We start from the raw sequence: 12,619 nt of genomic DNA, 5'->3' as shown, positions 1-12,619 counted from the left end.
CCCATTCCTCCTATCACCTTTCCTAATGCTCCCTTACCTTTGGGAAGTCGTGTGAACTCAGCTGCATGGCACAGCCAGCACTGGCAGACTATCACCCTGGCACTGAGAGCAAACACAAAGGACGCAAGGCTAACTTAACTTTATCTCCCCTTGTGGAATTTAAGATCTGACTGGGTAAGGCCTGAAAGGGGTTAAGGGACTACAAGATTTCAGTAATCTTCATTAAAAATATTGATCTGCTTCTAAATTAAATAAACAATTTTAATGCAAACAGTCAGTAAGGCATCTTTCCCATTGCCCCCAGGATCTCATCTCTTTCTGCTGCTGTAGGCATAGATGGCTTCACTCCATTCTGTCTTCTCTGGACCATGACAGAATTCTGCACATAGGTATAAAAAGAAGAAACCAAAATCAGTCATGTATTAAATGCTAATCATTTGCCAGCTATTGGCTATTACTTCCTCAAAAAGGAAATTCTAAAAACCAAGTGTAAAGAGGAACCAAAAAACTAATTCTAGGAGGACTTCAGACAATATTTTTCAAACTAACAATTAAATAGAAGTCATCATTCCCCTAGGACTATGTTGATGGTAATTGGGATGGGAATATATACTGTTTAAGTACAAGAACACAAGAGTCCAGTCCATCAAGAGGATCGACTAAATAACTGCCACATGAAAGCAACAGTTAATTTAGAAGAGGGAAGGAAGTGGCTGGATGCAGTGCTCAGAAACAGAAATCATATACCAACGTCTCAAGAAAAATGGGACCATTTTAACAACGATGGGTGGCAGTGGGAAAGGAGAAGGCAGAAATGGAAGCCTAAAATGTGTTATGACAGAGCAAGCTCTCCATTCTGTTCATATCCAGGTGAACTAAAATTATAACAAGGTCATTGTTTTAGGGCTGCTCTTAAATATCCATAGGAAGACCCACCTATATGAGACCTGCATTCTTCCAGCCCGGAGGAGGCAGCCAGTAAGAGCCCTCAAGGATCCTTCAAGGCACACAAAGAAGAGTCAAAAAGTGTCCCCAGTCATTACTAAGAAGAGATTGTGGGTACTCACTAATTTTGGGCTTCAGTTTCAAGCCAAAGAGTGGAGTTTTAACACAAAGCTAATCAAGCTAGGCTTACCCAGAATTTCCGGCAGTTTTTGTACTTCAAGAAGTAAGTGGAACACCGTTCCCTGTCGTAGTTATTTTCATCCATACACCTGGTAGAAGCATCAGATTCCTTAAATATGTAAGAAAGGCATCATTTAAGGGGTGGAATGGGATCCTAAACTTCTGAAGCCGCTTCCCCCCAAAGCAGGTAATATGAACTCATTCCTTTCTGTTCATTTTAATGAGCATATAATGAACAGAAGCTGAATTATCTTTCCAACCATCCCAGCACTCATTCTGCTCAGAGCAGACATCTTCCTTTTCATAGTCTGGGTCAGTTTTCTGAATATCTGGTCACGGGAACTTGAGCCCGAGCATGGACTGAGATAATTTATCCTGGTAACCGTTTAACAAAGAAGCTGAGGCAAGGTGCAAGGTGCTGAAAATCACTCCTGCACAGCGAGAATTAAAAGTCTCCTGACGCAGGGTGCAGCTGTCCTGCCTTTCCAAGTTCTCACTTGGACCTGACTGTTTGATGTTAAGCTGGTTTCAAGATCCTAAGTAAGTCGCTAATAACTGGTCTACATCAAGACAACTTAAATTAACACCACTCATCTCAATGTATTTTTGGCTATCATTCCCTCCACTACGCAAGTACATATACTATTATGCATGCAGTTTTAATAGATATCATTAATATCACTTCAAAACCTAAGTGAGCAACACAGGGCTGTAAGTTCAAAGAAAGGTAGGAGCCATTTGGGAATTAAAATTAAGCTGTCTAAACTGGAAGTAGATTGGATAACAAACTTCAAAGTGAAAAGTAGGATTCTGAGAAGTCATCTAAAGGAAAGCGTTAACTAAAGGGGTAGGTAATTTGCTTCACAGATCTAAGAAACATGGTCTATCTAAAGAGACTTAATAAAGCTTCAACACAGAGCTAATATATGAAACAAAGCTAAATTTCTATGCCAAATATTTAACGAATGTGTGTATTTGAAAAATGCATATAGGTTCAGGGAATGGCACCAGTCTGATGACTGCATTATTCCAGGGTGACAAGGCACCTTTGTGGAAAGCTTTAGGCTTTAAATAGGCAAATTCTATTATAGCCCCTTATTCACAGCAGGCTGTCTCAAGGACAGGATGAAATTATTGCTATTAAGACACAAATTTCAGTGGCAGTTGAAAAATATGCTTTGCAACTTGACACTTTTGGACTACAGATTTTCCTTGGTGTTACATACCCCTGTCTGGTGTTACAGTGGTTAGTAAATGCTTGCACATTATACAAATGGAAACTTCAAAGGGATGGATCTTTGTTAGCTAAATTATGAATACCTAAAAATGTTTAGTGAAATAAAGATACACTGGCCAGGAATATTTTTTGTAGAGAAATAACTTTATTCAAGAACTATAGAAAACAGATGCCCACAAAAACAGAACAAGCCTGTTTTACCAAGTTAACAGTCATGAAAATTAAAAGCAAACCACCTTACCAACAAGCAAGGGTTTATGTCAGGATCTCTCAGCCTTCCTGCTACCATGGGCATCCTAACAGTTTTCTTACTGCAGGCAGATGTTGGAAAAAAGAGTTACACAGTGAATGACAGAAAATAAATCAATACATCTCATTTGACTCATGAGTACTTGAAAAATTAATTTTGTCGGGGCGCCTGGGTGGCTCAGCCGGTTAAGTGTCTGCCTTCGGCTCAGGTCATGGTCCCAGGGTCCTGGGATCAAGCCCCACGTCGGGCTTCCTGCTCCATGGGGAGCCTGCTTCTCCCTCTCCCACTCCCCCAGCTTGTGTTCCCTCTCTCGCTGTGTCTCTCCCTGTCAAATAAATAAAAAACAAAATCTTAAAAAAAAAAGAAAAATTAATTTTGTCATAATGATTATCCCAGTAAGGAACTTCATATGTCCTCTGTTTTACGAGAATAAATATTTGGTTGGGTTTTTCCTTTGCATTGCCATGGTGCCTCAGCATGAGGGCCATATTTAAATTCATCCACTGAAATTTGATTATAATGTCCAGGAAGATAGTTCAGTTATAGTTCGGTTTTAGTTTATCTTTATTTCTAAAGGTTAAGCTATTAAATATAGTAAAAAAAAAAAAAAAAAACCCTAAGAATACAGCATGGATTCTTTTTAAAAAAATATATTTATGTATTTATTTGAGAGTGAGCACGTGCAAGTGGGGGAGGGGGAGTGCAGAAGCAGAGGGAGACAAGCAGACTCCCTGCTGAGTGGGGAGCCTGCTATGAGGCTCGATCCCAGGACCCTGAGATCATGACCTGAGCAGAAATCAAAAGTCAGACGCTTAACTGATTGAGCCAGCCAGGCGCCCCAAATACAGCATGCATTCTAATGATTACTTCGTTATTATACATTTGATCATCATACAAAATAAGTGTGGAATAATAAGTATAACCCAACATTAGCAAAAACATTTGTTTACTGAACCTAACTGTGTACTCTGTAGCCAGCACCAGGGTGGTCAATATACTAAAAAACAAAGTTATTGCTTAATTGACATTTTGAAAAGCTAAAAATGAAAAAATGAAACTTTACTTCCAGTGGCATCTTTATTTAACTGATACTTCCCTTGGTTAAAGGAAGTCACATTATGCTACTGTGGTCCATTAATCTTCCAACTCAAGCCCTACACATGGAGCTCTGCAGAAGTCTTTACCGATTAAAGATGATCACAGTTCCCTAAGAGTCACCTAGTGATTCCAAGTCAAGTATTGTGATTCACACATTACTCATATATGTCAACTATACTCCAGGACAACCGCTCTCTATAATAATGCAGTTCAACTGAAATTGGCATGCCTATTATCTTCGAAGACATGTCACAGAAAGGAACTAAAAGAGAAAATTAAGAAAAACAATAATCAACGAACTGTTAATTATTTCAAAGTGATTTTTTCATTTCAGTATATCGGTATGCTATTGATGAGCCACCCACAAACATTTTTAAATGCTCTGCACTAAGTTTAAGGGTCTGAGCTAACTTGTACTCTCGAATCCTGTTCTAGCTTAACCATCTTCCACCTAAAGATGGAAGGAGAAATAAGCAATAATGCAGTATGACCTGCACCAACACCACCCAATAAAAGACTGCATCAGTCAGGATAACTAGAGAAAGGTCAGAATTTTTGTATGAAGTGGATTCTACTTTTCTTTCCCTAGGTGACACCGTCAAAAACTATCAGTCATGTTAAGAGAAATAAGGTACATTCAGGAAAATCAATCAAACCCCATAAGCTCCTAAAAAGTGGTGGTATTTGCAATCAAGAGTCATCCAGTTCAGAGCCCAGGATGTCCAGGCTAAAAGAGATCAATCTTTGCAAAGAAGAATGGGAGAAAAGTTTAGTCAATTCAGCATCCTTTAACTTTTAGGAATCCTCTAATCTGATTTCCACTGAACACTACATGAATGTACCTAGCTAACAGAAGCATCTAGGTAAAAAAGAAATTCAAGGTGCTATTCAATTATATCTAGAAGCTTCTTCCTCTCCTGAACAGAATTCTTTTGCAGGCTTGACTTCTTACTAAGAGATGATGGTACTAAGTGAACTCACACCCTTCTTTTTTACATTCATTCTATGACGTAAGACCACATAACTCTGCTTAGCTGTTCATACTCCTTATATATATAATCTCAACAATGATCAGACATAGACAAACTCTGGTGCGTGCCTTACATGAAAGTGCACTTTCACTGCATTTTATTATTGTCAGTTAAGAATCCTTTAAAAATAACATCTAGGTAACATCACATATACGCAAATCAGGTTTGGACCATGAATTTATTCAGATTTCATTTCCTTTCCCTTCCGGATTCTACATACAAGTCAATGTAAGTTTGGATTTCTAAATGTCACCTTCTTTGCATGAATCCTCACGTATCAACTGGAAATGAAGAGGAAATGTCAATTTACAGTGAGGAGAGGGTCTAAAGGGAAGATCGAGTGTTCTGCTAGAGAGGACTTATCTGCTTACTTTCTGAGGCACTAAACAAATATTACAGAGCTCTACTTGCAAAGGACAGCCAGAAAGAAAACCAAAGATTTGAGGGAGGGGCCTCAAAAGCACGGCACAGTTGAGGAGTAACTCTAAAATCTTCTCCAAAAGGCAAACTGCTTTAAAAAGTATGTCTTGATTTCCTTCCCATCCAGTTCACATCCCCACTCTCCAACTAGCTTTGAAAGGGAAGAAGAGAACATTACTGAACAGGTCCATGCCCACATGCTGGTCAGAGCCAAGGCAGGGTCTGTGGCTCTGATAAAACTCAAATGCAACTAGCAGGAAGCTGAAACACGTTATGCGAGAACCTAAAGCCCTTAACCCACTGCTGGGTGCAGAAAGGCAGGGTCAGGAAGTTGGCATGGTACAGCGGGGCGGGCAGTCGAATGGAGAAACTGGAGATGTGAGTCCTCGGCCTTGCTGCCTTTCCGCGATGCTGTCCGTCTAACAGTGGACGACGGGCACAGGTGAACACACCTTGCTCTGACCTCCGATGGAGCCAAGTGGGGCAGGGGGAGAAGAAAACGCAGGAAATTGGGGGTGGGCCTGGCAATTACGCCCCAAAGGCTGAGAAGCAGGGTGAAGGAAGAGCTAGAGGTGTCCAGGGAGGGCGAAGGTCACCTTCCTCGTCTCCAGCCCGAATAAAACCGGGTCGCGCAAAGGAGGAGCGACAGGAAAGGGCCTGCGCTGAGGCAGGGCCTGGTGGCAGCGGCTTCACGACGGAGGAGAGAGGATTCCGGCCCGCAGAAGCCCAGGTGCACCCCTCTCTTTTCGCATCCCCGGAGCCACCGCGGAAGGAGGGGCGGGGGACCACTCACCTCGGGCGACCGCTTCGCCAGCGCCCAGGCCGTCTCCAGCTCCAAACACGTCAATGGCTCACGCAGCTGGACCTTAAGTAGCGCGCATCCCAACGTGCTGCCCCCGCTCCCCGGCGGCCGCCAGCCCAATCAACGCGCGCCGCCGCCAGACTGACAGCCGTGCCGGGCCCTGCCGGGCGGGGGCGGGCGGGTCTCGCCCCGCCCCCAGCTGGCGGGAGGAGGGCCGAGGCGGGAGGAGTGGGCGGGGCCGAACGTGCGGCCCCGCCCCCTTCCCCCGCCCCGCCGCGCCCCCCGAGCCGCGGCCCGCCTCTTAACACTTTGGTTTGACGGGCGGCGCCGCAACCCAATCGACGGGCCCGTCCCTGGCGGCGGCGGCGCCTAGTGGCCGGCCCCGGGGCGGAGTGCGCGCGGAGGGCGGGCACAGCGGCGGGCGGGGACCAGGGGCGGGCCGGCGGGAGGCGGGGGCGGCGGCCGAGCAGGCCGGGGGAGGCGGCGGTGGGCGCGACGTCGGCGGCGGCGGCGGCGGCGGCAGCGGCAGCTGCAAGTTGGGCTGCAGGGGCAGCGCATACACTACAATGGCTGCTGGAAAGAGGCGTAAGGAAACAATTTCCAGGCCCGCCGCGTCCAGCCCGAAATATGAGAAAAAAATTATTAGAAATTCCGCGGGCGGTGTAAAGGCGGCGGACGGGCCGGAGGGAGGATGTTAAAGCCCCGCGGTGAGTTCTCCCGGGGTCCGGGGCGGCGGAGAGGCGTTTAGCGGGAGAAATATCAGGGTTATTTAAATTATGGGACTAGCCGAGGGGGCAGAGGAGCAGCAGCGGCGGCAGGAGGAGGAAAAGTTTGTGCTACTCTCAGCCCCAGCTCAGGACCCCAGAGAGAAAAATAATAATAAAAAATAAAATAAAATAATTAAGCGGGGGTGTGAGGACTCCCGAAGTCGCTTCTGACAGGGCAGGGGGCGATGCGGCTGGAGACCCAAAGGTGAGGTCGGTGGGAAAAAAAAAAAACCCTTTATTCAGGGTCTGGAAAGTTTGAAAAGTTTTCCTCCTCCTCCTCCTCCTCCTCTCTGGTGCTGTGAATATTGTGACAGCGGCAGCGGCAGCAGCGAGAGCGGAAGACATTAGAGACCCGAAAAATAAGGGAAAAATTAATATAAATTCAGTTTTGAGAGTAAACTCTCCGCATTTTCCACCAAAACATCCCGGGGGAAGGTCGCTTCCCAAAGGGCCTGGCGGAAACCCGCAGTCGGCAATATTTGGGGGGCACTTTGAGTGACTTGGGGTAACTTTGCCCCTTTTTCAAAAGAGGTTTTTCTTTTTTGGAGAAATGAATTTGTTTTTGCCCTTTCCTCAGGTGGGCGAGTCGGGGTCGGGGTGCGGGGTCTGCGGGGAGGTGTGAGCCCTGGATGTGTGGCTGCGAGGGGGGGTAGGGGGAGGGGGTGCTAAATGAAAGCAGGAGATCTGCACAGAGCAGGGACAGCTTGTTGTCAGTATCATAAACAACCAAAATGGAGGGAGAACTCAGGCATATAACCAAATAAAAATTTTTTAAAAATCGCAAAAAATCCCTAAAAATCCGGGATGCTCCCCCTTTTCTCGCTAAAGGTAAAAGTATGAACCGCCTTTCCCCTGAAGTCCGTTTTGACTTTGCAGGGACCAAGGAGTTAATATTTATTTATTTTTTAAAACTTTCGAAGGGCAAAAGCCTTTTATAACTCAACCGACAATGAGAAAACGTGAAAATCCGATGCAAGAGAAGGAGGGGGAGGGAGGGGGGAGGTGGTAGTGCAGAAACTGCTAAACTTATTGGTAATGTGGACTGATCTGAGATAAGATAAACACTATATTTGCTATTTTATAACTCTCCTTTAATGATCTTTGCGGGGTGGGTTTTTTTTGGGGGTGGAAAAAAAAGTGATGCCATTTTCTTAATAGAGTTAATATGTGTGATTGGAAGAATAAACCTTTCCGGCTTTAGATTGCATTTTCGTCGCATTTATGTTTCAGGTTTTGTTAGTGGCTCCCTCCTTTCTTTAAACTGGGCTCTACAGAGGAGGGGTAGAGAGGTGATGTTGCACAGAGAGACTGGAGTGCAGAACTGGAGCACCTTTTGGGGAGGGGTGGGAGTTGCTTGGTTTCTCCCTTCCTGACCCGTTTGCTTCACCTGTTCGTCCTCAGTAAAGAATATTAAGCTGAAGTTTTCTGGTTTTACGTATATAAAAGGATGGTGCCTCTTGCATCACATTGAAGTTAATGGGAAAGTGCTGCTGATGTTGGTTCCACGTGGGATGTGGGACAGAGCAGGGCATTTTAAAGGGACAGCTTCTCTTTTCTTATGATTTTCATCACCTGCACAGAATCACTGTCTGAGGACCAAAGGCAGAGGTGCTGGGAGGGTGTGGTGGTGGAAGAGCCTTCTCTTTCCATTACTCAAGTGCACCCACCTTTAGGAGGGATAGAGGGAAAGGAGGGATAAACAGGCTCAACAGAAGATGAATATTGTGTAGATTAGTTTGTATCCAAGCTGTTCTTTTGTGTAACAAGCCTCCCAGGAACTTTTCATGTTACATTTCTTTGCTTTAGAAGCTGATTTTGGAAGGATTTGTGGAAAAATGGAAATAGTTTAAGGTGTGTGGTGTAATGGTATAGCATTATTGAACAGTTATGAATTCTGTGCAGCAAGATCAAAGAGCTGTGTATGCCCATAATGTGATTTTACAGCCATTTTGTAAAAGCTGTAAAATACCTAATATTCAATTTGGCTGAAGGTACATTGAGGACTTCTGGTCGAAAACTGCAGACAGAGTGGTGGAGATTCTTTTACACTGTAAGCAGTAGGCATTTCTTTAAGGGGAAAAAAAAGCACATACACCAACACCATGGAAAAGTTTACGTATACCCATTTTTAAAGCCCATCCTATACATGTGCTGTAACTCTGCTACTTTGAAATCAAAAGGTTTTAAAATCCTGAGACCTATCAGTTTGCATCTTTTAAGTTGAATTTATTTGTGTTATTTAACAGGAAATGTTTACTGATCATATACTACTGTTGACTCTGATGGTTGACATTTTCACAATATTTTCAAAATTTAAAATATGTCAGATGTTAGCTGAATTCTATTTGAGATTAAGGTTCATCTCAAATAGAATTTACTTGTGCTCCGTTTTCCACAGGTATATGGAGTTTTGCAATAAATGCCTATTTTCCTTTGTTTTTTATTAGTTATAGAAATAGATTAAAATTAGAGCTAGATTTTTACACATCTTATACAGAATATTTTTACTTTCCATACTGTACAAACAGATTATTGTTTTGAAGCCCATTGTATGTTAACATGTGTTCACAACTGAGCTCCTATCTGCACCTTTCTGTAAATACCTCCCTAACAGCATTACATCGGTGTAGTGTTTGAGTACATCATCTTGTGGTTTCTGATTTTGGAAGCAATTACACCTTTCTAAGAACTCATTAAAAATTATTCCCATGAACCACTGTTAAATCAAAACTGATTGGAAAGTGATTAAACTATCAATGGGAAAGAGAAACTTCCCCTTCCCCCAAATAATCATCTGTCCAGGGGTGTCAGAATGCCATTAATATTTATACAACCTTTGAAATTTCTCTTACATTTTTATTGTATTTTGGCTGAAGAAAGTTACATTACCTATAAGTAGTCAGAATTAGGCTCTGTGTTTAAAATAAATGAGACTTTTAGATCTTGAATAGGTGCCACTTTGACAGACTACATACTAATATCAAATAAATTCAGTTTCTGTAAAAGTGAAGGAAAAATATTTCTTCCAGTTACAGTAGACCATTGAGTTATTCAGTTTGTTTGGACACTTCAAGTTATGATTAGTTTATTGTCAACCTAAATAAAAGTGCTGGTGTTGTGATTTTTTTCCTCTCTCACAAAGGGTGGTATAAAGGTTTCTATGTGTTTGGGTTTTATACAACTAGCTGCTTATCTGAATTAGAAAATGCACTGAGAGTGCACAAAGTATAAAATCTTTAATTCCTTAGAGAGTCTTATTTAGATAGGGCACAGCATAATATCTAACTTGAATTGGTTGTATTGAGCTTTTTAAATGTCTCAGATATAATGTCTGTTGAACATACTTTTTCTGAAGCTACTACTAAATTATACCAATTTACAGAAATAATCCAAGGATATTGTATACTCAAAATCTTTATTTCAGTTAGAGTTAGAGAAACCTCCTACTTTGAGATTCTTACTTGAAATTTATATGCCTAATTCTGCTATTTGAAATTCTATAAGGAGTTTAGCTGTTGTGGAAGATAATTTATAGATAAATAATCCAAGGATATTGTATACTCAAAATCTTTATTTCAGTTAGAGTTAAGAAACCTCCTACTTTGAGATTCTTACTTGAAATTTATATGCCTAATTCTGCTGTTCGAAGTTCTATAAGGAGTTTAGCTGTTGTGGAAGATAATTTATAGATATGGGCTAGTACTGAAAAAATTCCATATCTGTATGTTTATTATAACCAAAATATTTTAATAAACAGACATCTTACAGCTAAATAAATTAGTGAATTTGCTTTTATCAATATAGTTTAAAATTTTTAAGGGTACTCTTTGTATTTTAATATCCTACAAAGGTGGGGTTTTTTTCCCTTCATTTTTAACATAATCCTGATTGTTGTTATACACATTTTGGTTGGTATTCTGGAAATTTTCCTTTCTAAGGATTAAATTGTTGTTTGCTAAATGAAATGTAATGCTCCTGTCTTTGGTATTTGAAAAGCCAAATAACTGAAACATGTATCTCTAGCCATCTTTTAAGTTTTGTTTCAATAATCATTTGCCCCTTGAGCTGTGTAATCAAAATATTGGTTCCTTCTAGGAATGTTTTAATATTTTTTATTTAGAATTCTGATCTTTGGAAAATTAAGATATACAAAAAATTACCTGTTACACACACATTTATACACACACACACACACAAACCCAAGAAAAAAAGAAGTTTTGCTGAATGAGTTTACTTACACTGCCTGGAATACTCGTTCTTTTTGATGTGTTTCCAAATGTGTAGGGAATAAATATAAATTTTTACTCTTTGTGTTGATAACATCTTAGATTCTTTAGTTATTTGAGTAAGGGAAGAGTTTCAGAAGAAGGAAAAAACAACTGAAGGTGTTCAACAAAATCCAAGATAGTGAATATGTTAAAGGTAAAAGGGCTATAAATTGTCCCTTGAGCCATGTTTTAAATGTTTTAAGAACCAGATAAACACCTTTCCTGAAACATCAAATACTTTGAATATATATCAGCTACTGTGAAAAAACAAAAGTGGACCTTTAATTTCTTTAATTTTAGCAGGAATTAATGTAGTCAGCATATTTAACTAATTAGTAAGTGTTTAGGTAGCCTTGTGAAAGTATTTACAAATAAGTTAAATGTGAGGGCAGGGTACATCAGATTGATAAACTGTAAAGTTAACTATGATTTTAGGATTCATGCGTGGGAATTCTTTTCCATTTTATGATAAGATCACTTTGGAGGTAGCTAATTTTTACTTCTTGCATTTATTCCAGTGCCTAATTTTTTTTGAAATGCCTGAACCTGACATCCACTCTATTACTGCTTTTCATTTATAACAGGACAACTTTTATATTTCATTAGCAAATTTAATTTTCAAGCTTAATTAAGAGAAATTAAATGAAAATGTTTAGGTCATAATATTTTATAAAAGTATTAGTGTATAGTTATTAACATTTGATGTTATAAGAAATATGCATGTACGAAAGCCTTCTAGAAATTATAACAGAGGCATAAGTTGATCTTTACTTTTAAATCGCTTGGCCTGCTATCCAGTGGTTTGCATTCTACTCAGTTTGTACACCTGTCCCTGCCTCCTCTTTCCAGAGTGGTATTGACAAGGATAGGATGCTGGGGAACTATCAAGGATGGTTTGGTATTTTTGTTTTCTGTATGTTTGGTATTTTTGTTTTCTGTATGTATTTTTGTTTGTTGTCCTTAAGGTGTTAAGGCTTTTGCTTTTTTTTTTTTTTTATTAATGCTTATCAGAAAACAGAAATCCATTTTTATAAAGCAAGTAAATTCTCATTTTAAAAAAATGAAGTGGTGTGATACTGCATTAAAATTGTTAGTGTTTAATAAAAGTCCCTGGATGTCTTGTAAACAGAGTTACTGCAGGATCATGGTATTAAAACTAACCACAGTGTGTGTTGGGAATTTGAGATGACTACCTAAGAAATGTGTGTGCGTATGTAAAGTGAGTGAATTTAGGCAATTAGGTCCTAGGTTAATAGGATAAGCAATTTGCTTGAAATATTTCCTTGCATTTTTTTTAAAGTGACATTTTTTTTCCTAATCTAAAAACAGAAAACCTCGAACTATGAAGGTGTTAGAAAGTTTTTTTGATGCCTTTTAAAAATAAGAGTTTAAATAATGAAAGTGTGTAAAGGGAATATAAGAATGGACTAAAATGTCCAAAATTGATAGGAAAGAAGTAGGGAGATGAGAATTTCAGAATAAAATTAAAATCACAGTAGATTTAAAAATGTCTTATGTGAGTAAAGAATACCTGCAAAGCAAAAATAATAAATCTACCCCCCCAAAAGGGGAGAGATAATTGGGGGAATCTATAAGAGAGTATTTCCCATACAAATTGCTG

The 12,619-nt window shown here is 40.5% G+C and overlaps 2 protein-coding genes across 6 annotated transcripts in view; one reads left to right on the top strand and one right to left on the bottom strand.

Annotated features, from left to right (window-relative positions):
* Nucleotides 1-235: 235 nt before the first annotated feature.
* Nucleotides 236-6,081, bottom strand: CHCHD7 (coiled-coil-helix-coiled-coil-helix domain containing 7). Of its 2 annotated transcripts, XR_003518013.2 has the most exons (5): nucleotides 5,955-6,076; nucleotides 2,604-2,673; nucleotides 1,136-1,234; nucleotides 937-997; nucleotides 244-379 (listed from the first exon to the last, which is right to left on the bottom strand). XR_003518013.2 is itself a non-coding variant. In XM_027583578.1 (4 exons), exons 2-4 carry the CDS (start codon nucleotides 2,655-2,657, stop codon nucleotides 275-277), a joined length of 258 nt encoding a protein of 85 aa, XP_027439379.1. In that variant the 5' UTR covers nucleotides 2,658-2,673; nucleotides 5,955-6,081; the 3' UTR covers nucleotides 236-274. The 2 variants fall into 2 exon arrangements, 1 of the variants encoding a protein (XP_027439379.1); XM_027583578.1 differs by lacking the exon at nucleotides 937-997 and having other exon boundaries at nucleotides 236-379; nucleotides 5,955-6,081.
* Nucleotides 6,082-6,516: 435 nt separating this feature from the next.
* PLAG1 (PLAG1 zinc finger) overlaps nucleotides 6,517-12,619 on the top strand; it is a 50,737-nt gene continuing 44,634 nt past the window's right edge. For all 4 annotated transcript variants that reach the window (XM_027579285.2, XM_027579267.2, XM_027579293.2 and 1 more), the window contains exon 1: nucleotides 6,517-6,670. The gene's annotated coding sequence lies outside the window, so the exon portion shown is untranslated. The remainder of the gene's footprint in view (nucleotides 6,671-12,619) is intronic.

The sequence above is a fragment of the Zalophus californianus genome, chromosome 4 (assembly GCF_009762305.2).
Source record: "Zalophus californianus isolate mZalCal1 chromosome 4, mZalCal1.pri.v2, whole genome shotgun sequence".
Lineage (NCBI taxonomy): Eukaryota > Metazoa > Chordata > Mammalia > Carnivora > Otariidae > Zalophus > Zalophus californianus.
The sequence above is the reverse complement of the archived record's forward strand: the minus strand, read 5'-3'. Positions and strand labels throughout refer to the sequence as shown.